The sequence below is a fragment of the Chiloscyllium punctatum genome, chromosome 36 (assembly GCF_047496795.1).
Source record: "Chiloscyllium punctatum isolate Juve2018m chromosome 36, sChiPun1.3, whole genome shotgun sequence".
NCBI classification, from domain to species: Eukaryota; Metazoa; Chordata; class Chondrichthyes; order Orectolobiformes; family Hemiscylliidae; genus Chiloscyllium; species Chiloscyllium punctatum.
In genome coordinates, this window is record NC_092774.1 from 12,284,903 (window position 1) to 12,312,895 (window position 27,993).

Here is a 27,993-nt window from a genome sequence, read left to right on the forward strand (position 1 = left end):
TCAATGAGAGTCTGAGCCCGGTGGTAAGTTCAGGTAACCTTTATTGCAACCCAACTTTGTTACAGCTTCAGATCCCCCCAGCAAAAAGGCAGAGAAAAAGAAGTTGCTTTTTGAACAGCTCAAGGTCAAAGTGCACACACCACACCTCCCCTGTCCCTCCTCCCCCTCACTGTCTTTACTATTGGTCAGCACCAAGTTGTCCCTTTGTAATTGGATCCTTGGTACAGCCGTAATCCGGAGGAAGTATTGCCTCACTCAGCAATTTTAACCCATACCCTGTCTCCAAGTAAGTGGCTCCCTGCTCATTTGCCAGGAAGGGGCAGTGTAGAGTCAACCAGACTGCTGTGGGTCTGGAGTCACGTGTAGACCAGACCGGGTAAAGGATGCAGCTGGAACGATTGAGTGAATCCTTTCCCCCAATGGTGGTTCCTTTCCCTAACAAGGGAGAGAGGGAATCAGATGGGGGCTTTCTCCCCCGCACCACCCCCTCCCTGAAACGGTCTCATTGTTAGATTCCGAACTCCACATTTCTGACCGAATACCGATTCTGCCATCTGTCGTGGCAGGATTTGAACCCGGCGGACCCCAGAACCTGGTTGATAGTCCAATCGATAATGGCAATCGGCCGTCACTCCTTCAATCCCCCTGCGATGGCACGTGAACTCGCTGGTGCTTCCACAGGTTGCAGGAGTAGGTGAAGCCCTTCCCGCACTGAGAGCAGGTGAACGGCCTCTCCCCGGTGTGGATCCGCTGGTGCCTCAGCAGGGTGGAAGATGTGCTGAAAGCCTTCCCAAACTCGGGGCAGCTGAAGGGCCTCTCTCCCGTGTGGACCCGCCGGTGGGTCAGCAGGTGGGAGGTATACCTGAAGCCCTTCCTGCACTGAGAGCAGGTGAATGGCCTCTCCCCCGTGTGGACACGCTGGTGGGTCAGCAGGGTGGAGGAATTGCTGAAGGCCTTCCCGCACTCGGGGCAGCTGAAGGGCCTCTCCCCCGTGTGGACACGTTTGTGCCTCAGTAGGGTGGAAACCTGGGTAAAGGCCTTCCCACACTCTGGGCAGCTAAAGGGCCTCTCCCCCGTGTGGACCCGCTGGTGGGTCTGCAGGTTGAAGGAGCAGGTGAAGCCCTTCCCACACTGAGAGCAGGTGAACGGCCTCTCCCCCGTGTGGATACGCTGGTGGGTCATCAGGGAGGAGACGTGGGTAAAGGCCTTCCCGCACTGAGAGCAGCTGAAGGGTCTCTCCCCCGTGTGGATACGCTGGTGACTCTGCAGGGTGGAGGAGCAGGTGAAGCCCTTTCCGCACTGAGAGCAGGTGAATGGCCTCTCCCCCGTGTGGACATGTTGGTGCCTCAACAGGGCGGAGGAATTACTGAAGGCCTTCCTGCATTCAGGACAGCTGAAGGGCCTCTCCCCCGTGTGGATACGCTGGTGGCTCCGCAGGTTGGAGGAGCAGGTGAAGCCCTTTCCGCACTGAGAGCAGGTGAACGGCCTCTCCCCATTGTGGACACGCTGGTGACTCCGCAGGGTGGAGGAATCGCTGAAGGCCTTCCCACACTCGGGGCAGCTGAAGGGCCTCTCCCCCGTGTGGACACGCTGGTGCCTCAGTAGGGTGGAGACCTGGGTAAAGGCCTTCCCACACTCTGGGCATCTGAAGGGCCTCTCCCCCGTGTGGATACGCCGGTGTCTCTGCAGGGTGGAGGCCTGGGTAAAGCTTTTCCACAGTTCAATTGTCTCCATTCCCTGCATTTTGCTTCCCTATTCTATGCATCCTAAGTCTTGCCTAATTGCATTATAATTGCCCTTGCCCCATCGATAACTCTTGACCTGTGGCATGTTCCTATTCCTTTACATCGCTAAATGAAACCTAACTGAATTATGGTCACTCTCTCCAAAGTGTTCACCTTCCACTAAATCAAACATCTGGCCTGGTTCATTACCAAGCACCAGATCCAGTGTGACCTCCCCTCTTGTCGGCCCTTCGACATACTGTGTCAGAAAACCCTCTTGCACACACTGGACAAAAACTGATCCATACGACGTACTAGAATGAAAGCATTTCCAGTCAATGTTGGGGAAGTTAAAGTCCCCCATAATGACCATCCTGTTCCTTTCACTCCTACCCAGAATAATTTTGCTAATCTTCTCTTCCACCTCCCTGGAACTCTGCGGAGGCCTATAAAAAAACTCCAAGCAGTGTAACGTCTTCTCTCCTGTTTCTAACCTCAGCCCACATTACCTCAGTAGTCGAGTCCTCATCAAACGTTCTGTCAGCCACCGTTATACTATCCTTGACTAACAAGGCCACGCCTCTCCCTCTTTTACAGCCTTGGCTGTTCTCAATGAAAGATCAAAACCCTGGAACCTGCAACATCCATTCCTCACCCTGCTCTATCCATGTCTCCAAAATGGCCACAACATCCAAGTCCCAGGTACCTATCTGTGCTGCAAGCTCACCTACCTTATTGTGGATACTCTGGCGTTGATGTAGACACACTTCAAACCACTTCGCTGTCTGCCAGCACATTCCTGTGACCCTGAAATCCTGTCCCTGTCCTTCCTGCTCTCATCCTCCTGTGCATTGCAGCTACACCCCTGGTTCCCATCCCTCTGCTGAGCTAGTTTAAACCCACCCGAATAGCACCAGCAAATTTCCCACCCTGGTTCAAGTGAAGACTGTCCTGTTTGTACAAGTCCCACCTTCCCCAGAATGAGCCCCAATTATCCAAAAACCTGAAACCCTCCCTCCTGCACTATCCTTGCTGCCGCATGTTCAGCTGATATCTCTCCCTATTCCTTGCCTTGCTATCACGTGGCACGGGTAACAAAGCAGAGATAACCATTCTGTTTGTTCTAGCCCTCAGCTTCCACCCGAGCTCCCTGAAATCCTGCCTTACATCCCGATCCCTCTTGCTGTGGGAGATTAGAAATGTTGTTTTTTGCAGAGGAGGCGAAGTGGGGGGAAGGGAAGCGGAATTCTTGTAGCATGTTGCGTACGTGATGAATATAGAGGGTCTTTTAAAGAAAATAGTTTTAAGCTAGGAAATAACTTTAAAGTGTTGTAGTTGACCACAAAAAGAAGCAGCAGGGACATTTCACAATAAAGCTTTTAGTATGATAAGAGAAACCGGATAAAAGAACAAGCTGTAACAAACAAGGAACAAAGAATGCAGACAAGGACAGCAGGATGGCCAGATAAGAAAATTACTAATAAGTGAGGTAATCGGCTTATGATAGGATGGGAAAAGGGAGGTGTGATTCAGCAACTTGTAAACTGAATAAGAAAGCGAACATGCTCTGTTTTGGCACACATTTCTGCTCAATTGCAGAAGCGTCCGGTACTTGTAAGACTGTAATAAATTGTTCTTGTTTCCAAGGCTTTGTCTCAGGCTGATTGATTTGTGATTGAGTTCTGTTTCTCACATTTCTACCTATGTCATTGGTACCTACATGGACCATGACTTGGGGTTGGAAACCCTCTCCCTTCAGGACTCCAAAGATACGATCCGAGACATCACGCACCCTGGCACCTGGGAGGCAACACACTAACCGCGAGTCTTGTTAATTCCCAATAAAACTTCTATCTGACCCTCTAACTATCGAGTCCCCAATATCTGACACTCTCCTCCTTTCCCTCCTTCCCTTCTGGTGCAACAGGTACAGGCTCTGTGCCAGAGACTTGGGCCCCAGTGCATACCCTTGAGTTATGCAGTACCCACTGACTTATACAGAAGGAAATACAAATAAGTTGTCCCTCCTCTCCCAGGAACCTCTGCTCTCCGACTTCAAATTTAAAACCTCAAATCAGTAACTCCCCACTCCTGGATTGCTGCTGCCGCTGAAAAACAGAAAATGTCACCTGCTTTTTTGCGGTTAGCACTGCTGCCTCACAGCGCCAGAGCCCCGGGGTCAATTCCCCCCCCCCCCCCCCCCCCCCACATCTGCGCGGATATCCTCCCACAGTCCAAAGACGTGTGGGTTAGGGTGAATTGGCCACGCTAAATTGCCCTGTATTGTTAGGTGACGGGGAATGGGGCTGGGTGTTTTGCTCTTCGGGGGTCGGTGTGGACTTGTTGGGCCGAAGGGCCTGTTTCCACACTGTAGGGAATCTGATCTAAAGTTCTGGAATTTATATATTGATTAACTGAAACCTGCAACCCCTTCTAAAAGATGAAGGAATCAGCAGCGGTCCAGGTTTGTTCCAAATATTGCATCGGTTGCATGACACTGTGATGTTTTGCTATTAATTCTGTGTCTTATGATCCTGCAGCACAGCCACCCGCAGAAGGAGCAGCGCTGCAGAAGCGAGTGCTTCCAAATACACCTGGGTGGGCGGGGTTTACCAGAAGGGGCGGGGTTTAGCGGGTGAGCGCTGCTCATGGACGTGTATCGTGAGGTCCGCGCGCTGGTAGGCGGGGCGAGGCTGGAGGCGCGCGGCTTTGTGGGCGGTTGCGCGTGAGGGAGGGGGGCGTGGTTTTGACTCGCGCGGGGATCGCGGCGAAGGGGTGGGGTTTGGTGCAAGGGGAGGAAAGAGGTTTGGTTTCCAGAGGCGGGGCTTTGTCCCGAAGCGGCGGGGCTTACGAGCTGCGTTCGGAAGGGGCGGGGTTTACGAGCTGCGTTCGGAAGGGGCGGGGTTGACGTGTGAAGTTGGCGGAGGAGGGGGCGGGACCAGGACCTGGTCCAATGGGCGTGGCCATCCCGAAGCCGGAAGTCTGCCCGCGGCCTGTTTCTTCCGCTGGAGCCTCGCCTGCAGCAAGTAAGGTAAAGCTTTATCAATATTTCCTTTTACAGAGTTTGTATTTAAAAACCAGTAATGGATACTCAATATCATCATAAAGTCCCAAAATGCAATTCATTTCAATCCATTGCAGATAAGCACTAAGAGTTAATTTTCTACAGGATTCAACAGGTGGGAAGTAAAACCTGGAAGGGGCCATCCCAACGAGGGTGGAGACCTTTGCCAGTCCAGTTCTTGTCGAGCACCAACGAACCAGGCTCTACCCGTGACGAGTCTGAAAGGGAGGGAACATCGCTGTAGGTCACACGCTCCTGGGAGTGAAAGACACACATAACACGAGTTAGAGCAAGAACATAACCAAACATTGCTTCGGTCATGTGGTGGACGTGGACTGAGAAGGGAGGCGAATCGTTCCAAGGGGGACGGAGGGGGTGACCAGAGAGACACTCAGCTGGAGACAGTCGTGTCTTGCCCGCAGACATGGATCGCATCTGGAATAAGGCCACAGGGATTAGCATAACCAGGAGAGGCCAGATTCGGCCATTAATTTGGTAAATTTAGTCTTGAGTCTGGTTAAAACATTCAACAAGGCCGGTCACCTGAGGATGATAAGCACCATGCAGTTGCCGACAAATACAAAGCTGGGAACAGAGTTCTCCGTTAATATTACATGCAAAGTGTGGTCCATTGTCTGAGCTAATGCACGCAGGTATACTGAAGCGGGGAATTATTTCCTTAAACAAAATCTTTATCACAGTCTCAGCAGTAGTGTTAGGAGGAGGGTAGACTTCAATCCACTTCGAAAAGACATCAACAATAAGCAAAACATATTTATAGCAACTCAAGTCATTTCTCCAACTCAATGAAGTCCAGTTGAAGTGTCTCCAAGGGACCCTCCAGCAAGGGAGTTCTGCAGCAGACCTGACGCTTTCAACGTGGAGTCGCTTGAGTGATGGAGTGAGCTGCCAGAGGAAGTGGTGGGTGCTGGTACGATGACAAGTTAAAAGGCTCCTGGATGGGCATCTGAATATGAAGGGTTCAGATGGGTCAGGGCCAAGTGATGGCAAATGCAACTGGTGTATAGAGATGTACAGCACAGAAACAGACCCTTCGGTCCAACTCGTCCTTGCTGACAAGAGAACCAACCCAATTTAGTCCCAGCTGCCAGCACCCGGCCCATATAGGGGCCAAGTGATGGCAAACGTGAGTAGATTAATTTAGGATATCTGGGCAGGTTGGGCCAAAGGTTCTGTTTCTGCGCTGTGTCACTCTAATTGTCTGCAGTGAAAGCAGAAGTGTGGTTGTGAAGGCTGGACTTTCAGAGCATGTTCTGCCCTGACTGGAAGCAGAAGAGTTTGACTGAAGTGTGTCGGTGTTAATGCCTTGATGTCTCGTTTTGCTCCACCTTCTCGGGGTCATTAACCATTTTGTGTCTGGTCCTTCCTCAAGAAGCTGCATTGCAGGTTCACCCTGAATTGACACACTTTCTTTTTGCTTTCCAAAATCAGACCTGCTCACTCTCAGCAGGATCCCAGTGTTGTGAAAGATATTAACTTTCAGGTGGAGGTATCCAAAATTCAGAGAGATGTCAGTCTTGATGTTTTTGCTTTTTCTGCCCCTGTAAGATCCTGAATCAGCACCTTCAGGGGAATTAGTTAGAGCGGAGTGAGAACAGAGGTGAAGGGAAAGTGGGATGGTACTTTCAGTTTTGTGGAACAACAAAAGAATATTCCACAGAAAGTAGAATTGCTTGTTCTGAATTTCTACCCTGCACTGATAGTGATGACTTTTGTAATCTGTTTTTCCAGAGTTTATGAAAATCTGGAGACTGAAGTTTCAAAATCAACGGATGAAGGGCTTATTCCCGAAACATTGACTCTCCTGTTCCTCGGATGCTGCCTGACCTGCTGTGCTTTTCCAGCGCCACATTTTTTGACTGACTCTCCAGTGTCTGCAGTCCTCACTTTGATGTCAATGTCTGACAGTCTCTGAATCCATCGGGACCGCAACGATTTTTGACTGTGATTTCTGTGAGAGGGATCCACACTTTTTGGTTCCTGTTTGAGGACGTTTTCAGCATCAGTGGGACTGGACCAGAGACCCCACTGTTACAGCGCACTGTGTGTGGAGCCTGAAACAGTTATACGGCCTGGGAAGGGGACTTCACGGCAGGGAGGGGCTCTACACGTGTTTGTGTGCAGCCGAAGCTGTGGCCATGGAGAAACCTGAGGAATCCCACCCTGTGGAGAAACCGTGGAAGTGTGGTGACTGTGGGAAAGGCTTCCGTTTCCCGTCTGCCCTGGAGACTCATCGGCGCTGTCACACCGGGGAGAAGCCATTCCCCTGCCCTGTCTGCGGGAAGGCCTTCAGACATTCCTCTAACCTGCAGGCCCACCAGCAGGACCACACGGGGGAGAGGCCCTTCAGCTGCCCCGAGTGCGGGAAGGTCTTCAACGATTCCTCCAACCTGTTGAGGCACCAGCGTGTCCACACAGGGGAGAGACCCTTCAGCTGCCCCGAGTGCGGGAAGGCCTTCAGTGATTCCTCCTCCCTGCTGACCCACCAGCGTATCCACACGGGGGAGAGGCCATTCACCTGCTCTCAGTGCGGAAAGGGCTTCACCTGCTCCTCCAACCTGCTGACCCACCAGCGGGTCCACACGGGGGAGAGGCCGTTCACCTGCTCTCAGTGCAGAAAGGGCTTCACCTGCTCCTCCACCCTGCGGAACCACCGACGCGTCCACACGGGGGAGAGACCCTTCAGCTGCCCCGAGTGTGGGAAGGCCTTCAGCACATCCTCCACCCTGCTGAGGCACCAGCGGATCCACACTGGGGAGAGACCATTCACCTGCTCTCAGTGCGGGAAGGGCTTCACCCGCTCCTCCCACCTGCGGAAGCACCAGCGAGTTCACGTGCCATCGCAGGGGGATTGAAGGAGTGACGGCCGAGTGCCAATATCAGTTGGACTGTCGACCTGTTTCCGGGGACTCCCGGGTTCAAATCCCGCCACGACAGATGTCAGAATTGGTATTCGGTCAGAAATGTGGAGTTCGGAATCTAATGGTGAGACCGTTTCAGGGAGGGGGAGGTCGGGGTGGGGGGGGGGGGAGAAAGCCCCCATCTGATTTCCCCCTCTCCCTTGTTAGGGAAGGGAACCGCCATTGGGGGAAAGGATTCACTCAGTCGTTCCAGCTGCATCCTTTACCCGGTCTGGCCTACACCTGACTCCAGACCCACAGCAGTCTGGTTGACTCTACATTGACCCTTCCTGGCAAATGAGCAGGGAGACACTTACTTGGAGACGGGGTACGGGTTAAAATTGCTGAGTGAGGCAATACTTCCTCCGGGTTACGGATGTACCAAGGATCCAATTACAAAGGGACAACTTGGTGCTGGCCAATAGTGAAGACAGTGAGGGGGGGTACAGGGGAGGTGTGGTGTGTGCAGGCAGTCAATACATGTAATAGCTTGTAACTTTGACTTTGGAAACAGAACCAGTCTGACTCAAGATTGGGATGCAGGCAGACTCTGACCTCACACCTTTAATGCATTGTCTGAGCTGAGATGTGAGCTTTTGCTATCAAACCTTGTCACCTTCTCGAGATAACAACAAGAAGTTCTGGGATTCACATTGTAATGAGACCTGCAACCTATTTGAAAAGGTGGAAGACTTAACAATCCAGGTTTGTTGAATATACCATTTCAGTGGCAGGACGCTGGAATGTTTTGCTCTAAATTGTGTCTCAGGATCTTATCCTCCACAACCACCTGATGATGAGGCAGCACTCCAAAAGTTACTGCTTCCAAAGAAGCCTGTTGGACTCCAACCTGGAGTTGTATGATTCTAGAATCTGGTCTCCAGCATCTGCAGTCCTTGTTTTTACCTCGTTGATTTTAACCCTACTGCGAATCCTCTTGCAAGGATGCCTGCCTTGAAGAAGTTTTCCTCCTCTGTCTACAAGAATCTCAGGGAGTCCCTCTCCCACTGCAACTCCCAGGTCATTTCCTCTGCCCTGAGGCTCTTCAACCATATCCTGAAACAGACTCGCTACCACAGCCCCATTCGCTTCCTCAGTGCCTGCCTCCGTAACCAACTCATCCGACACAGACTCTGGACCACCTTTAAACCAGCAGAGTTCGGATCCGAACAGGACAAACAGTACAGACTACAGATTCAAAAACACCAGCAACGGTTCTCCTTCAGGATCCTCCGCTCCACGCTTGCAGCAATGCGCCGTCACCTAACCTCTCTCCAGTCAGCCCTGCCTCAGCTGAGGGCCACACTCTCTCAGAATTACAAAGGACCCACTCTGTACTACATCCTCAGGAGAATTCATACTCTCAACAAACAGTATTTCAACTCCATCTTAAACATCAAAAACTGTAAGTACAACAAACTTTTATCCACCCACCTCCATAACCAGCGCTCCTCAAACATTCCAAAAGATTCCCCCGGCCTCTGAAATTGCTCGGACGCCATTAGCCATGCGGCTGGTGCAGCTGCCGCCCCCACGCTGATTGATGTCACTTCCGCCCCCATCATGGCTACTCCCACAGCCACTTCCGCCCCTCACAATTCCTCGTGCGTCACATGTGACATCATTTCTGCCCCTCACATCATCGCTGATGTCACACGCTCAGTGACTTCCGCCACCTCTCCTGCTGTGGTCACCACCACTTCCGCCCCCACCAACGCCACTCACCTGCATTCTGCTGACATGCCCCCCACAGATCCCACCGTCACTATTCCTGGCCTACAGAACCCTGAGGGGAACACCACCCCAGCTCATGACTCCACCCCCCATTCCCCCCACCATCACACCCACTCCAGTTACCGGCTCCGCCCCCACTCCCAGCTCCACACCCACACCAGATCCCAGCTCCCAGCCCTGCCGCGTTTTCACCATCCCCCCAGACCTCCCCCTCACTGAGGACGAACGATTAGTGCTCAGGAAAGGACTCATCTTCATCCCCCTCCGTCCACGCATCAATGAATTTAATACACGCCGTGATGTCGAACACTTCCTCCGCCTCCGAGCTTACTTTCACAATCTGGACTCCCGCCCACCTTCCGAGGACCCCTTCGCCCACCTCCAACACACTGCATCCACCTGGACACCCCGCGCTGGCCTATTACCTGCCCTCGACCTCTTCATTTCCAACTGCCGCCGGGACATTAACCGCCTCAACCTGTCTACCCCCCCTCCCCCACTCCAACCTCTCACCCTCACAACGCGCAGCCCTCCAATCCCTCTGCTCCAATCCCGACATCACCATCAAGCCAGCGGATAAAGGGGGCGCAGTGGGAGTCTGGCGCACTGACCTCTACGCCGCTGAAGCCAAACGCCAACTCGAAGACACCTTTTCCTACTGCCCCCTCGACCATGACCCAACCCCCCATCACCAACCCATCATCTCCCAGACCATACAGAACCTCATCACCTCAGGAGATCTCCCAACCACAGCTTCCAACCTCATAGTCCGGGAACCCCGCACTGCCTGGTTCAACCTCCTTCCCAAGATCCACAAGCCTGGCCACCCTGGCCGACCCACTGTCTCAGCATGCTCCTGCCCCACTGAACTCATCTCTACCTACCTATACACTGTCCTATCCCCCCAGTCCAGGACCTCCCCATATCTGTTTGAGACACCACCCACGCCCTCCACCTCCTCCAAGACTTCCGTTTCCCCGGCCCCCAACGCCTTATCTTCACCATGGATATCCAATCCCTCTACACCTCCATCCGCAATGTCCAGGGCCTCCAAGCCCTCCGTTTTTTCCTCTCCAGACGTCCCCAACAGTACCCTTCCACTGACACTCTCATTCGTTTGGCCGAACTGGTCCTCACCTTTAACAATTTCTCCTTCGAATCCTCCCACTTCCTCCAGACCAAAGGGGTAGCCCATGGGCACACGTGTGGGCCCCAGCTATGTTTGTCTCTTTGTTGGCTCCGTAGAGCAGTTGATCTTCTGTAATTACACCGGCACCACTCCCCACCTCTTCTTCCGCTACATTGATGTCTGCATTGGCACCACCTCGTGCTCCCGCGAGGAGGTTGAGCAATTCAGCAACTTCACCAACACATTCCACCATGACCTTAAAGTTAACTGGACCATCTCTGACACCTCCCTCCCCTTCCTCGACCTCTCCATCTCCATTAATGATGACCGACTTGACACCGACATTTTCTACAAACCCACCGACTCCCACAACTACCTGGATTACACCTCTTCCCACACTACCTCTTGCAAAAATGCCATCCCATATTCCCAATTCCTCCGCCTCCGCTGGATCTGCTCCCAGGAGGACCAGTTCCACCAGAGAACACACCAGATGCCCCCCTTCTTTAGAGACCGCAATTTCCCTTCCCATGTGGTTAAAGGTGCCCTCCAACGCATCTCGTCCACATCCTGCACTCCTGTCCTCAGACCCCACCCCTCCAACCGTAACAAGGACAGAACGCCCCTGGTGCTCACCTTCCACCCTACCAACCTTCGCATAAACCAAATCGTCTGCCGGTATTTCCGCCACCTCCAAAAAGACCCCACCACCAGGGATATATTTCCCTCCCCACCCCTTTTCCGCCTTCCGTATCTACTTGGTTAGGTCCACGCCCCCCCACAACTCACCCTCCCATCCTGGCACCTTCCCCTGCCACCGCAGGAATTGCAAAACCTGCGCCCACACCTCTTCCCTCACCTCCGTCCAAGGCCCCAAAGGAGCCTTCCACATCCATCAAAGTTTTACCTGCACATCCACCAATATCATTTTATTGTATCCGTTGCTCCCGATGCGGTCTCCTCTACATTGGGGAGACTGGGTGCCTCCTACCAGAGCGCTTTAGGGAACATCTCCGGGACACCTGCACCAATCAACCACACCGTCCTATGGCCCAACATTTCAACCGCCGCTCCCTCACCACCAGACGCCTGGAGGAAGAACGCCTCATCTTCTGCCTCTGAACCATTCAACCCCAGGACATCAATGTGGACTTCAACAGTTTCCTCATTTCCTCTTCCCCCACCTCACCCTAGTTCCAAACTTCCAGCTCAGCACTGTCCCCCTGACTTGTCCTAACTTTCTATTTTCTTTTCCACCTATCCACTCCACCCTCCGCCTTGACCTATCACCTTCATCCCCTCCCCCACTCGCCTATTGTACTCTATGCTACTTTCTCCACTCCCCCACCCTCCTCTCACTAGTCTCTCCACGCTTCAGGCTCTCTGCCTTTATTCCTGATGAAGGGCTTTTTCCCGAAACGTCGATTTTACTGCTGCTCTGCTGCTGCCTGAACCGCTGTGCTCTTCCAGCACCACTAATCCAGAATCTGGTTTCCAGCATCTGCAGTCATTGTTTTTACCCAATAGTAAAGACAGGGGGGGGGGGGTGGGGGAGGAGGAGGGGAGGTGTGGGGTTCAAAAAGCACCTGCTGTTTCTCTGCCTTTTTGCTGGGGGGATCTGAAGCTGTAACAAAGTTGGGTTGCAATAAAGGTTACCTGAACTTAACACCGGGCTCAGACTCTCATTGAAAGCTTTCAGCTCCGAGAGGTTTTTGTTTTAAAGCTGCTCGTTTCTTTCAGCCTCCTGCACTAAGTTTAGAACATAGAACAATCCAGCGCTGGGGAACTCAAAACTAGGGGAGGGGGGGGGGGCATTTTTATTTAAATATAAGGAGAGAGATTTAAAAGGAACCGGAGGGGAAATATTTTGAAAGAGGGTGAATTGCATGTGGAATGGACTTGCTGAGGATGTGGTAGATGCAGGTACGGTTACAACATTGAAACAGCATTCAGATGGATACATGAGTAGAAAGGTTTAGAGGGATATGGGCCAAATGCAGGCAAGTGGGACTGGTTTAGATTGGGAATCCTGGTCAACATGGACAAATTGGACCGAAGTGTCTGTTTCTGTGCTGTATACCTTTACTGAAACCAGTAGATTTCTGAAAGGGGCTTGACAGGAGAGATGCAGATAAAATGCTCCTTTGTGGGGAGGGTCATCGAATTCCGACAAGGTGGAAGCGGGCCATTCAGCCCATCTATTTCACTCTGGCCCTCTGAACAGTATCCCACCCATAGTATCCCTCCCCCGGCCCCGCCCATCCCTCCACCCCCGGCCCCGCCCATCCCCTCCGCGGCCCCGCCCATCCCCCACGTGCAGACGTCACGCGGGGGGTGAAGGCGGTTGGGAGGAGAAGTCGCTCGAGCGAGGAAGCGGCGGGAGGGCGGCCGTTAGGAAAATGGCGCCGTGCGGTTCCCCTCCCCCCCGGGATCAGACCCCCGTCACTGGGGACTGGGGGGGACTGGGCCCGGGGGGGGGGAGGGGGGACTGGGCCCGGGGGGGAGGGGGAGAGGGGACTGGGCCCGGGGGGGAGGGGGAGAGGGGACTGGGCCCGGGGGGGAGGGGGAGAGGGGACTGGGCCCGGGGGGGGAAGGAAGGACTGGGCCCGGGGGGGGGGAACTGTAGTATGCGCAGTATGCTCTGTGGAAATGCTGTTCCTGTCGGATTTAAAGTATCCAAATGCCATAATTTCACCCCCCCCCCCCCCTCCGCATGTCAGGTGATGTGCCGGAAGACTGGAGGTTGGCGAACGTGGTGCCACTGTTTAAGAAGGGTGGTAAGGACAAGCCAGGGAACTATAGACCAATGAGCCTGACGTCAGTGGTGGGCACATTGTTGGAGGGAATCCTGAGGGAGAGGACGTACATGTATTTGAAAAGGCAAAGACTAATTAGGGAGAGTCAACATGGTTGTGTGTATGGGAAATCATGTCTCACAAACTTGATTGAGTTTTTTGAGGAAGGTAGAGCAGTAATGTGATCTATATGGACTTCAGTAAGGCACACTTGACATAACCGTGCAGGCTGCTCGCTATTTTTGATGTTCATGTTACCTCGAACCCTCATGATTATATCAATCTCAATGAGGTCACCCCTCAACCTCCTGTGCTCCAGTGAAGAGAGTCTCAGCCTCTCCTTATAACTTAAACCCTCCAGTCCTGGCAACATCCTGGTAAGTCTTTACTGAACCCTCTATAATAGTATTCTTCCTATTGCAGGGCCACCAGAAGCGTTCTCAGTACTCTACAAGTGGCTTCACCAACATCCTGTACAACTTCTAAATGATGTCCCAACTCCTTTATTCAATGGTGTGAACAAATAAGGTAAGTGTGCTGAATGCCTTCTGAACCACTCTTCCAACCAGTGATGCAACTTTCAATGAAGTATGTACCTGATCCCTCCCCCACCCCCACCCCACCTCCCCCACCCCCCACCCCACCTCCCCCACCCCTCCCCCACCCCCACCCCACCTCCCCCACCCCACCTCCCCCACCCCACCTCCCCCACCCCACCTCGCCCACGCCCACCCCCACCCCCACCCCCACCCCCACCCCCACCCCCACCCCCACGTACAAGCCCTGCCCTTCCTTATTTTAGGAAAATGCAACCCCTCACTTATCTATACCTCTCTCATACACACGTTCTTTCTCAGATGTACACACACACCCCCAACACCCTCTCACAGGCTTCTCCTCCGTCACACTCCCTTTACAAAGCATGTGCACACATTCTCTCTCTCACACACACACATAACGATGGGGTGCATTTGCAGAAGTATATTTGCAGATATATTCAATTTTGCACAAAAAGCACACAACACACAGGTAGTCAATCCATGTAATATCTTATAAATTCCTAGTTTGGAAATAGAACCAGTCCGATTTAAGATTGGGATACTGACACACCTTTCCTGCATTGTCTGGGCTGAGCTGTCACCAGTTTCAAAAAAAAACCTTAAATGATCTCGAGAATATGACTTAATAATAGTTCTGGGATGTACACATTAACGAAACCAGCTACTCATTCACTGCTCTGAAACAGGACATTGGAAACTTAGTGCAGGAGGCTGCAAGAAATGAGCAGCTTTAAAACAAAAACTTGGAGCTTTCAATGAGAGCCTGAGCCCGGCAGAATGTTCAGGTAACCTTTATTGCATCCCAACATTGTTACAGCTTCAGATCCCCCCAGCAAAAAGGCAGAGAAAGAGTAGTTGTTTTTTAGACAGCTCAACAACAGGGGGAGGAGCAAGGGGCGGGGCAAGGCCAACAGCAGGTCCCCGCACAACGCCTGCATTACCTTGCACAGTTTACAAAAATCCCTTCCCCTTCAGAGACTCCCCACAGTGTGGGAGCAGGCCACTCGGCCCAAAGACTACACACCGATCCTCCGAAGGGTAACCCACCCACACAATTCCCCTAACCCTATTGCTCAACATTTACCCCTGACTAATGCACCGAACCTGCACATCCCTGTGCACAATATCCCAACCCAATCTTGTCCCACCTGCCAGCACGGGGCCCATACCCCCCAGTTGCCTTTTAAATGTTGCAATTGTACCAGCCTCCACCACTTCCTCTGGCAGCTCATTCCATACACGTACCACCTTCTAAATGAAAAGGTTGCCTCTTATGTCTCTTTCATATCTTTCCCCTCTCACTGTAAACCTATGCCCTCTAGTTCTGGACTCCCCCATCCCAGGGAAAAGACTTTGTCTCTCTATCCTATACATGCCCCTCATGATTTTATAATCCTACAGAAGGTCACCCCCCAGCCTCTGACGCTCCAGGGAAAACAGCCCCAGCCTGTTCTGTCTCTCCCTATAGCTCGAATCCTCCAGCCTTGGTAACATTCTTGTAAATCTTTTCTGAACCCTTAAGTTTCACAACATCTTTCTGATAGGAAGGGAACCAGAATTGCACACAATATTCCAACTGTACAGCAGTAACATGACCTCCCAACTCCTGTACTCAATATTCTGACCAATAAAGGAAAGCATACAAAACCCCATCTTCACTATCCTGTCAACCTGCGATTCCACTTTCAAGGAGCTATGAACTTGCACTCCAAGGTCTCTTTGTTCAGCAACACTCCCTAAGACTTTACCATTAAATGTATAAGTCCTGCTAGGATTTGCTTTCCCAAAGTGCAGCACCTCTCATTTACCTAAATTAAACTCCATTTCCCACTTCTCAGCCCATTGGCCCATCTGATCAAGATCCCATTGTAATCTGAGGTAACCTCCTTCGCTGTCCACTACACCTCCGATTTTGGTGTCATCTGCAAACTTACTTACTATACCACTTATGCTCACATCCAAAACGTAGTGGGCCCATTATCTATTTTCAAAGTGGAATTTACAATATATTACATGTATTGACTGCCTGCAGATTGTGCAGTCTTTCAGCAAAGTGGAATGTTTAGGGTGCAGGTTTGCTCGCTGAGCTGTAGGTTTGATATCCAGACATTTCATTACCTGGCTAGGTAACATCATCAGTGGTGACCTCCAAGTGAAGTGAAGTTGTTGTCTCCTACTTTCTATTTATATCTTTCTCCTGGGTGGGGTTCCGGGGGGGGTTTGCAAGGACTGCCACAAACACTACGTCAGACAAACAGGAAGAAAGTTAGCCACCAGGATATACTAACACCAGCTAGCCACAAAAAGACCCGACCCTCTATCCCTCGTAGCCCTCGTACGGATGAAAATAACCCCACAATTTCGACTGGGGCAAGCTAAGCAAAGACATGCCAGAGAATTCCTCGAGGCCTGGCACTCCAACCACAACGCCAGAAACAAACACATAGATCTAGATGCCATCTATCATCCCCTCAGAAAATGAACAGGAAATGACATCACCACAAACCCCAGGAACCCTATCCAGGACAAACATATAAATAGAAAGCAGGAGACAACAGCTTCGCTTCACTTGGGGGTCACCACTGATGATGTTACCTAGCCAGGTAATGAAGCGTCTGGATATCAAACCTACAGCTCAGCGAGCAAACCTCCACCCTAAACATCATGCTGCAAATACAAACTCACCCCCATGGATGATTTATCTTGTGTGTGTATGAGACAGAAAAAAAGTCTACGCCCGTGCTGTATATCTCTATGTCTATTTGATAACAGATGCTTTATTTCTGATGGTGTAAATGTTGTTGTAATTCATAGCTGGGTACTAATAGATGCAAGGGTGACAGAATTCCTCAAGTAGGGCACTGTAAGATTCCTAAGAGACTCCTGGTTTACTTCCTCATGAACAAACATTAAGCACGTGCGCCTATTTATGATTGTTTCATTTTTCTTATTTGATTCCCTGCTATGACTGCACCTTTTATCAGGATGGTTGACAGGCTGGGAGATTGTGGGTTGGGTCTGGATTGAATATTTTATCGTTCCCGAAGTTATAAAGGAGAGGGGGGAGGGGGAGGGGGAGGGAGGTCAATGCTTTAGCAGAAATCCAGCCGTGCTGAGAACAGACCGACATTTTAGTCTGTGGGAATAGGAGGATCAACAGAGGACAGAGAAATCAGGGCCTGAAACCCGAGCTGACACCATTCCACCCTGTGATCAGTGCTTTGATTAGCAGCATCCTTTTACATCAGTCAATGCCAGTTGTCAGACAGGTTCAGCAAGGTAAGTGGTATATTAGCAGGTTGAACTGAGATTAGAAGTGGGGATGTCTTCCTGCAGTTAGGGGGTCATTGAATTTACTCAAGGCGGAGTTCATCTGATTTTTGAACAATAAAGTGTGGATTTTTTTGTGCGCGGGAGGTGGGTTTTTCTTTTGAATGGCTTATGTGTTGGATGCAGGTCCAGTATTCACGTTGAAAGTGGAAGGCAAGAAAATAGTTTTAAGACCACGACAGAACAGTTACTGTTAGACAGCACAGAAACGGACCCTTCAATCCAACTAGTCCACGTTGACTACGTTCTCAAACTAAACTAGGGCCACGTGCCAGTGCTTGGCCCATATCCCTGTGCACCGTGCCTCTTCATATACTTATCCAAATGTCTTTTAAACGTTGCATCTGAATGTGCATCCACCACTTCCTCTTTACATTCACTCCACACATGAACCGCTCTGTTTATAAACAAACTTTTCCTGATTCTGTCCACTCCTTGAATTCATTCCCTTTCCTTGCGGTTGCTGCAAGTCGTAAATTGAAGCCCAGAATGAAAAAAATGGAAAAGGAGTTGGGAAGAGAGTACCCTACTCACAGATGGTTGACAGAGTAAAGAGGTTGCAGTCTGGAGCAAACTCGATCTTCACTCAGAGACAGAGCAGCAGCAGCTTCCGAAGCTCATGTTCCAACATCTGCATTCAGACAATAGGAAGGCTCTGATTGGCAGGAGGACCAGTCACCTTCCAGTCCTCCAGGGCTCCTGACTGGCCTCTTTCACCACCCTATCTCCCAATGATGCAACTTTCAAAGAACTATGTACCTGATTTGGAGATGCTGGTGTTGGACTGTGGTGTATGAAGTTAAATTTCACACAATACCAGGTGATACTCCAACAGGCTCATTTGTAAGCACTAGCTTTTGGAGTACTGCTCCTTCATCAGGTGGCTGTGTCTTATGATCCTGTACCACAAACACCCCATGAAGAAGCTCATGCTTCCAAATAAGCCAGTTGGACGATAACCTGGTGTTGAGTTTGAACTTTATCCACCCCAGTCCAACACGGGCACCTCCACATCGTTTCCAATGAACCAAGCCCACCCTTCTCAGTGCTGCCAGGAAACGACAATGCTGATGACATTGCGCTCCTGAAAACTTTACAATTTCTAACACTACTGGCTACTCATTCACTGCTGCAATCGATACACAACATTGGAAACATAGTACAGGAGACTGTCAGAAATGAGCACAGCAGGTCAGGCAGCACCTGAGGAAGAGCTTTTACCCGAAATGTCGATTTTCCTGCTCCTCGGCCGCTGCCTGACCTGCTGTGCTTTTCCAGCACCACACTAATCTAGACTATTCCAAAGATTCACAACCCTCTGGGAAAAGCAGTTCCTCATCTCTGTCTGAAAGCTACTCCCTCTAACCTTGAGGCCTAGTCTCACCCACCAGCAGAAATTACCGGACAGGGTAGGGCTTCATCCCCACAGTGCAATGACATTTGGAAGCTGTTTCCATTGGTAGGAGAGACTAGTACCAGAGGGCACAGCTTTAAGAATAAAAGGAAGACCTTTAGGAACAGAGATAAGCGATGTCGCCTTTTCTGCTGACAGCGAGGAGCATGGACAATGTGTTGGTGACACCAGCGAGCAGGTGCGTTGTTGTTCACACCGAGGAGCAGACACAATATGCTCTGTGGCGATGCTGGTGTTATTGACAGATGTTAAGTGTTCAAATGCCAAGAGGAGAAACAAAGGGTAGAGCCACAGTTCTTTTTTCCCCAAGTGGCTCAACGTTTTATAGCTTTTGCATTTTGTCTGGCTGCTCAACTTTTTTTTAAAATGTCTTTTTGTCAGTGTAGGGGTGAGGTTCACAACTAGAGAGCACAGGTTTAGGGTGAGAGCAGAATGATATTAAAAGGTACCTAAGGGGCAACTTTTCCATGTAGAGGGTGGTGCATGTATGGAATGAACTGCCAGAGGAAGTAGTGGAGGCCGGTATAATTACAGCATTTAAAACACATCTGGATGGGTATATGAACAGGAAGGGATTAGAGGGATGGGGGGGGGGGACACTGCCACGTTTCGAGGAGCCCTGTCTACATTGGGAAAGCTCACGGCTCAATTTAAACAGATATTCCGACATCTAACGGAACGGCGTCATATCTAAAGGGGGAAATCTGCATTTTAAAGGGACGTGGACATTTTAGCGGGTATTTCTGCAAATAAAGAGGTTTAAATGGACAAGATTATATTTCAAAGGGATGTGAGCACATTCAAAGGGATATCTTCATATGTAAAGTGACGCAGTTATATCTAAATGAATCTACATTTCAAAGGGACGTTGCCCTATTTATAAGTAGAGACAATCTGTGTCCCAATGTTGAGTCTTAGAAAAGCTCTGCATTTAAATTACATTCTTGAGAAGGTAATTTATAGATTAGGGTGTAGAGGTTAGGGAGAATTGGCCGTGCTAAATTACCCAAAGTGACCAGGGATATACAGGTTAAGGTGGCTTGGCCATGGGAAATACAGAGTAAGGGGTTGGGTTATGGGTGGGATACTGTTCAGAGGGCCAGAGTGAAATAGATGGGCTGAATGGCCTGCTTCCACCTTGTCGGAATTCGATGACCCTCCCCACAAAGGAGCATTTTATCTGCATCTATCCTGTCAAGCCCCTTTCAGAAATCTACTGGTTTCAATAAAGTTATACAGCACAGAAACAGACACTTTGGTCCAATTTGTCCATGTTGACCAGGATTCCAATCTAAACCAGTCCCACTTGCCTGCATTTGGCCCATATCCCTCTAAACCTTTCTACTCATGTATCCATCCGAATGCTGTTTCAATGTTGTAACCGTACCTGCATCTACCACATCCTCAGCAAGTTCATTCCACATGCAAATCACCCTCTTTCAAAATGTTGCCCCTCCGGTTCCTTTTAAATCTCTCTCCTCACATTAAAAAAAGCCCCCTAGTTTTGATTTCCCCTACGCTAAGCAAGAGCCATTTGCTATTCACCTTCCCTCCACTCTTCATGATTTTATCAATCTCAATGAGGTCCCCCCCAACTTCCTGTGCTCCTGTGAATAAAGTCCCAGCCTCTCCTCATAACTCAAACCCTCCAGTCCTTCCAACATCCTGGTAAATCTTTATTAAACCCTCTCTAATAGTGTTCTTCCTATTACAGGGCCACCAGAACTGTACTCCGTACTCTGAAAGTGCCCTCACCAACATCCTGTACAACCACAACATGATGTCCCAACCCCGATACTCAATGGGGTGAACAATGAAGGCAATGTTGCGAAATGCCACCTTAACCACCCTGACTAGCAGTAATGAAACTATCAAAGAACTATGTACCTGAACACCACCACCCCCCCCACCCCACACACACACACACACACACACACACACACACACACACATAAACTCACATGCACACAGATACACACACACTACTCTGTGGGGTGAAATTGTATTGGCAGAACTATATTTGCAGCTACATTCAAGTTTGTTCAAAAAGCACACAATCTGCAGGCAGTCAATGCATGTAATATTTTACAAATTCAGACTTTGGAAACAGAACCAGTCTGATTCAAGATTGGAATACCAACAGACTGAAATCTCACCTTTAATGCATTGTCTGAGCAGACATGTCTTTTTTTTATAAAACCTGAAGTCATCTCAAGAACATTGTTACACATTAATGAACCAAAGCCCACACCCATTCTAAGAGATGAAGACTATCTAAGTTTGTTCAATATATTCTATCAGTTGCATGACACTGATCTTTTGATGTAAGTTCTGTGTCTTATGATGCTGTTCTATGAGGCTTATGTGTCGATGAGGCAGGATGGTACAGATGAGGCGATTGAGAATTACAGATCACCGAGGAAGGATTGAAAGAGAGAGTTAAGAAGAGCAAAGAGAGGACACGAGCAGTCTTTAGCAAACAGAATAAAGGAGAACCCTAAAGCTTTCGATAGGTATGTGAGGAATAAAAGGATGATTAGGGTAGGAATAGGGCCAATCAAAGACAGAAGTGGGAAGTGGAGTGTGGGCCCTGTAGAGTTCGGAGAGAGGCTAAATGAACATTTCTCATCAGTGTTCACTCAGGAAAAGAATGAGGTACGAGATATTGGACTCGAAAGGACCGAGGTTGGTTACACACAGGTGTTATCAATTCAAGGAGGAGTGAAAGTGGACAAGTCCCCTGGGCTAGATGGGATTTATACAAGGATTCTCTGGGAAGCGAGGGAGGAGATAGCAGAGCCTTTGGCTTTGATATTTGAGTCGTCATTGTCTACGGGTTTAGTACCTGAGGACTGGAGGATTGCAAATGTGCCCTTATTCAAGAAGGGCAGCAGAGATGACCCAGGTAATTATAGACCAGTGAGTCTTACATCTATTGTAGAAAAGATTAGAAACTGGAAGAAGGCAGCGAGTGGTGGTTGATGGAAAATATTCAGCCTGGAGTCCAGTTACTAGTGGTGTTCCACAAGGATCTGTTTTGGCACCACTGCTGTTTGTCATTTTTATAACTGACTTAGACACAGGCATAGGTGGATGGATTAGTAAATTTGCAGATGACACTAAAGTCGGTGGAGTACTGGACAGTTTGGAAGAATGTTACAAGTTGCAGGGGGATTGGATAAACTGCAGAATTGGGCTGAGAGGTGGCAAATGGAGTTCAATGCAGCTAAATGTGAGGTGATGCACTTCGGGAAGAATAACAGGATGGCAGAGTAGTTGGTCAATGGAAAGATTCTTGGTAGTGTGGATGTGCAGAGGGATCTTGGAGTCCATGTACATAGATCCCTGAAAGTTGCCACTCAGATGGGTAGTGCTGTGAAGAAGGCACACGGTGTGTTAGGTTTCATTCGTAGAAGGATTGAGTTCTGGAACCGCAATATCATGCTGCAACTATACAAAACACTGGTGCAGCCATATTTGGAATATTGTGTAGAGTTCTGGTCGCCCAATTACAGAAAGGATGTGGAAGCATTGGAAAAGGTGCAGAGGAGATTTACCAGGATGTTGCCTGGTCTGGAGGGAGGGTCTTATGAGGAAAGGCTGAGAGACTTGGGTCTGTTCTCATTGGAAAGAAGAAGGCTAAGAGGGGATTTGATAGAGACATATAAGATGATCAGAGGATTAGATAGGGTAGACAGTGAAAGACTCTTTCCTAGGATGGTGATGTCAGCTTGTACGAGGGGACATAACTACAAATTGAGGGATGATAGATCTAAGATGGATGTCAGAGGCAAGTTCTTTATGCAGAGAGTGGTAAGGGCGTGGATTTCCCGACCTGCGAAGGTAGTCAACTCAGCCACATTAGGGAGATGTAAACAATCCTTAGATAAGCACATGGTTGATTTTGGGATAGTGTAGGGGGACAAGCTGAGAATAGTTCACAGGTCAGTGCAACATCGAGGGCTGAAGGGCCTGTTCTGCACTGTACTGTTCTATGTTCCATGTTCTAAACTTAGTGCAGGAGGCTGAAAGAAATGAGCAGCTTTAAAACAAAAACCTCTTGGAGCTCAAAGCGTTCAATGAGAGTCTGAGCCCGGTGGTAAGTTCAGGTAACCTTTATTGCAACCCAACTTTGTCACAGCTTCAGATCCCCCCAGCAAAAAGGCAGAGAAAAAGCAGTTGCTTTTTGAACAGCTCAAGGTCAAAGTGCACACACCACACGTCCCCTTGTCCCACCCCCCTCACTGTCTTTACTATTGGTCAGCACCAAGTTGTCCCTTTGTAATTGGATCCTTGGTACAGCCGTAACCCGAAGGAAGTATTGCCTCACTCAGCAATTTTAACCCATACCCTGTCTCCAAGTAAGTGGCTCCCTGCTCATTTGCAAGGAAGGGGCAGTGTAGAGTCAACCAGACTGCTGTGGGTCTGGAGTCAGGTGTAGGCCAGACCGGGTAAAGGATGCAGCTGGAACGACTGAGTGAATCCTTTCCCCCAATGGTGGTTCCCTTCCCTAACAAGGGAGAGAGTGAATCAGATGGGGGCTTTCTCCCCCGCACCACCCCCTCCCTGAAACGGTCTCATTGTTAGATTCCGAACTCCACATTTCTGACCGAATACCGATTCTGCCATCTGTCTTGGCGGGATTCAAACCCGGGACTCCCCGGAACCGGGTTGATAGTCCAATCGATCCCCCTGCAATGGCACGTGAACTCGCTGATGGGTCAGCAGGTGGGAGGTGCGGGTGAAGCCCTTCCCGCACTGAGAGCAGGTGAACGGCCTCTCCCCGGTGTGGATCCGCTGGTGGGCCAGCAGGTTCGAGGAATCGCTAAAGGCCTTCCCACACTCGGGGCAGCTGAAGGGCCTCTCCCCCGTGTGGACACGTCGGTGGCTCCGCAGGTTGGAGGAGCAGGTGAAGCCCTTCCCGCACTGAGAGCAGGTGAACGGCCTCTCCCCCGTGTGGACCCGCTGGTGGGTCAGCAGGGTGGAGGAACTGCTGAAGGCCTTCCGGCACTGAGAGCAGGTAAAGGGCCTCTCCCCCGTGTGGATCCGCTGGTGCCTCATCAGGGAGGAGACTTCGGTAAAGGCCTTCCCACACTCGGGGCAGCTGAAGGGCCTCTCCCCCGTGTGGGCCCGCTGGTGCCTCATCAGGGAGGAGATGTCAGTATAGGCCTTCCCACACTCGGGGCAGCTGAAGGGCCTCTCCCCGGTGTGGACACGCTGGTGTCTCCGCAGGGCGCAGCCGTGGGTAAAGGCCTTCCCACACTCGGGACAGCTGAAGGGCCTCTCCCCCGTGTGGATACGCTGGTGCTTCTGCAGGGTGGAGACGTCTGTGAAGGCCTTCCCACATTCAGGGCAGCTGAAGGGCTTCTCTCCCGTGTGGATGCGCCGGTGGCTCCGCAGGGCAGAGGAATAACTGAAGGCCTTCCCACACTCGGGGCAGCTGAAGGGCCTCTCCCCCGTGTGGATCTGCTGGTGCCTCATCAGGGAGGAGATGTCGGTAAAGGCCTTCCCGCACTCGGGGCAGCTGAAGGGCCTCTCCCCAGTGTGGGCACGCCGGTGCCTCATCAGGGAGGAGATGTCGGTATACGCCTTCCCGCACTCGGGGCAGCTAAAGGGCCTCTCCCCCGTGTGGACACGCTGGTGCCTCATCAGGGAGGAGGAATATCTGAAGGCCTTCCCACAATCTGGACAGCTGAAGGGCCTCTCCCCCGTGTGGTCCCGCTGGTGGGCCAACAGGTGGGAGGAATGTCTGAAGGCCATCCCGCAGTCGGTGCAGGGGAATGGCCTCTCCCCGGTGTGACTGCGCTGATGAGTCTCCAGGGCAGACGGGACACGGAAGCCTTTCCCACAGTCACCACACTTCCACGGTTTCTCCACAGGGCGGGATTCCTCAGGTTTCTCCATCGCCACAGCTTCAGCTGCACACAAACACGTGTAGAGCCCCTCCCTGCCGTGAAGTCCCCTTCCCAGGCCGTATAACTGTTTCAGGCTCCACACACAGTGCGCTGTAACAGAGGGGTCTCTCGTCCAGTCCCACTGATGCTGAAAACGTCCTCAAACAGGAACCAAAAAGTGTAGATCCCTCTCACAGAAATCGCAGTCAAAAATCGTTGCAGTCCCGATGGATTCAGAGACTGTCAGACATTGACATCAAAGTGAGGACTGCAGACACTGGAGAGTCAATCAAAAAGCACAGCAGGTCAGGCAGCATTTGGAGAGCAGGAGAGTCAATGTTTCGGGTGTAAGCCCTTCATTTGTTGATTTTGAAACTTCAGTCTTCAGATTTTCAAATACTCTGCAAAAAGGGATTACAAAAGGGATGATCAGTGCAGGGTAGAAATTCTGAACAATCAATTCTACTTTCTGTGGAATATCCTTTCCTTTTGTTATTCCACAAAATTGAAAGCACCATCCCACTCTCCCTTCCCCTCTGTTCTCACTCTGCTCTAACTAATGCCCCTGAAGATTCAGGATCTTACAGGGGCAGAAAAAGCAAAAACATCAAGACTGACATCTCTCTGAATTTTGGATACCTCCACCTGAAAGTTAATATCTTTCACAACACTGGGATCCTGCTGAGAGTGAGCAGGTCTGATTTTGGGAAGCAATAAAAGTGTCAATTCAGGGTGAACCTGCAATGCAGCTTCTTGAGGAAGGACCAGACACAAAATGGTTAACGTCCCTGGGAAGGTGGGAGCAAAATGAGACATCAAGGCATTAACACCAACACACTTCAGTCCAACTCTTTTGCTTCCAGTCAGGAGAAAGTGAGGACTGCAGATGCTAGAGATCAGAGCTGAAAATCTGTTGCTGGAAAAACACAACAGGTCAGGCAGCATACAAGGAGCAGGAGAATCGACGCTTCGGGCATGAGCCCTTCTTCAGGGCTCACGCCCGGTTCGTCAATTCTCCTGATCCTTGGATGCTGCTTGACCTGCTGCGCTTTTCCAACAACACATTTTCAGCTGCTTCCAGTCAGGGCAAAACATGCTCTGAAAGTCCAGCCTTCACAACCACACTTCTGCTTTCACTGAAGACAATTAGAGTCACACAGCACGGAAACAGAACCTTTGGCCCAACCTGCCCAGATATCCGAAATTAATCTAGTCATGTTTGCCATCACTTGGCCCCTATATGGGCCGGGTGCTGACAGCTGGGACTAAATTGGGTTGGCTCTCTTGTCAGCAAGGACGGAGTTGGACCGAAGGGTCTGTTTCTGTGCTGTACATCTCTATGACTCCAGTCACATTTGCCATCACTTGGCCCTGACCCATCTGAACCCTTCATATTCAGATGCCCATCCAGGAGCCTTTTAACTTGTCATCGTACCAGCACCCACCACTTCCTCTGGCAGCTCACTCCATCGCTCAAGCGACTCCACGTTGAAAGCGTCTGGTCTGGTGCACCAGATGACACCAGGATAATCCCAGATCGTTCCAGATCGCATCGATACTCAGTCAGTGACTTTCCCGATCAGGATGTTGTACGTGATCAAACAGGTCAGTGAGTAGGCGATCCCCCACCTCTTAGTTCAAGTATTTCTACGAGAACTCCCTTGCTGGAGGGTCCCTTGGAGACACTTCAACTGGACTTCATTGAGTTGGAGAAATGAGTTGAGTTGCTATAAATATGTTTTGCTTATTGCTGATGTCTTTTCGAAGTGGATTGAAGCCTACCCTCCTCCTAACGCTACTGCTGAGACTGTGATAAAGATTTTGTTTAAGGAAAGAATTCCCCGCTTCAGTATACCTGCGTGCATTAGCTCAGACAATGGACCACACTTTGCATGTAATATTAACGGAGAACTCTGTTCCCAGCTTTGTATTTGTCGGGAACTGCACGGTGCTTATCATCCTCAGGCGGCCGGCCTTGTTGAATATTTTAACCAGACTCAAGACTAACCTTGCCAAATTAATGGCCGAATCTGGCCTCTCCTGGTTATGTTAATCCCTGTGGCCTTATTCCAGATGTGATCCATGTCTGCGGGCAAGACACGACTGTCTCCAGCTGAGAGTCTCTCTGGTCACCCCCTCCGTACCCCTTGGAACGGTTCGGCTCCCTTCTCAGTCCACGTCCACCACATGACCGAAGCAATGATTGGTTATGTTCTTGCTCTAACCAATGTTATGCGTGCCTTTCACTCTCAGGAGCATGCGGCCTACAGCGCTGTTCCCTCCCTTTCAGCCTCGTCACGGGTAGAGCCCAGTTCGTTGGTGCTCGTCAAGAACTGGACTGGCAAAGGTCTCCAACCTCGTTGGGATGCCCCTTCCAGGTTCTACTTCCCACCCCTACGGCGGTCACAGTCACTGGGCGCTCAGCTTGGGTCCAACTGCACCATTGTAAATTGATTGACCGCACCAATCAAAAGGGGGAAAGACGAGGAGAGAATTCTGGAATCCCAACAAAAGGAGTGGACCCTGTCCATTTGGGTTTTTGAATCTTGCTGTTGTTCTAATGTTAATCTTATTACAGATACTTGAACTAAGAGGAGGGACATGTGGGGGATCGCTTATCTCCTCACCTCTCTGATCATGTACAACATCCTGATGGGGAAAGCCACTAAGTATGGATGGGACCAGGAATGATCAGAGATTACCCCCCACCCATACTGAGGAGATGTCGTCCAGTGCACCGGACCAGACCCCTTTGACGTGTGGAACGTGATGAAGATTGATTATTGTAATGGACTCTTCCATCAGAAAGACCAGATGGTCCATCTGGACAGTAGAAATCAGGGGGAGTTACCATGGCGTTACCGAACCTGTCTTTTTGATCTTACCTGCAGACGCAAGCCTAGTGAGGATAAAAATGATCAACCCCGTCATTATGGTAAATATTTTAAGGATGCCCAGGAACACCATCCCTTTTTGTAGGACGGGCCGACTCGAGAAAAGGGAAGCCTGATAGGGGAAACTCCTCAATCCACAAGGAACTTATTTATACAGGCCCACAGAACACCCTTCACCCCAGAGGCAGTAGTATGTTACTCCTCTCTATCGGGAGATGACTGACTTGCCCCGTCCCCAGTCCCCGAATCCAATCTATTCGTCAGACTCCCTCCTGCCGACCCTCCGCGGTAATTAACTCCCATCCCTGAGCTGACAGGGTCTGCTCCCGCCCTGGATTCACTCCCATTGCTCCAAGTGAACAGATTTTCCCGCCCCACCATTTGCCCAGACGGAGGGATTTTCATTCATTCAGTGTCACTTCCGCGTTGTGACGCCACAATAGGAGCGGGTGGGCGGGGCCAAGCCGGGCGCACGCATTGCGCCTGCGCTGTCCTGCCCCGCACCGTTTGCAACCATCCCTTCGCTTCAGAGAA

The 27,993-nt window shown here is 50.5% G+C and overlaps 3 protein-coding genes and 1 long non-coding RNA gene across 5 annotated transcripts in view; 3 read left to right on the plus strand and 1 right to left on the minus strand.

Moving 5' to 3' along the window:
• LOC140460003 (uncharacterized) overlaps nt 1-27,993 on the plus strand; it is a 110,865-nt gene that overhangs the window by 23,911 nt on the left and 58,961 nt on the right. The gene's annotated exons all lie outside the window — the stretch shown is intronic.
• On the minus strand, nt 434-27,979 carry LOC140460790 (uncharacterized). Its single transcript, XM_072555474.1, has 3 exons — nt 26,574-27,979; nt 23,382-24,966; nt 434-1,683 (listed from the first exon to the last, which is right to left on the minus strand). Exons 2-3 carry the CDS (start codon nt 24,573-24,575, stop codon nt 637-639), a joined length of 2,241 nt encoding a protein of 746 aa, XP_072411575.1. The 5' UTR covers nt 24,576-24,966; nt 26,574-27,979; the 3' UTR covers nt 434-636.
• LOC140460766 (uncharacterized) overlaps nt 4,699-27,993 on the plus strand; it is a 68,168-nt gene continuing 44,873 nt past the window's right edge. The window contains exons 1-2 of the mRNA XM_072555443.1: nt 4,699-4,755; nt 6,541-7,643. Coding sequence (XP_072411544.1) covers nt 6,948-7,643 — 696 coding nt within the window. The 5' untranslated portion in view covers nt 4,699-4,755; nt 6,541-6,947. The remainder of the gene's footprint in view (nt 4,756-6,540; nt 7,644-27,993) is intronic.
• LOC140460804 (uncharacterized) overlaps nt 7,834-27,993 on the plus strand; it is a 38,379-nt gene continuing 18,219 nt past the window's right edge. For both annotated transcript variants that reach the window (XR_011954342.1, XR_011954341.1), the window contains exons 1-2: nt 7,834-9,114; nt 13,791-13,895. This is a non-coding gene — a long non-coding RNA (uncharacterized lncRNA). The remainder of the gene's footprint in view (nt 9,115-13,790; nt 13,896-27,993) is intronic.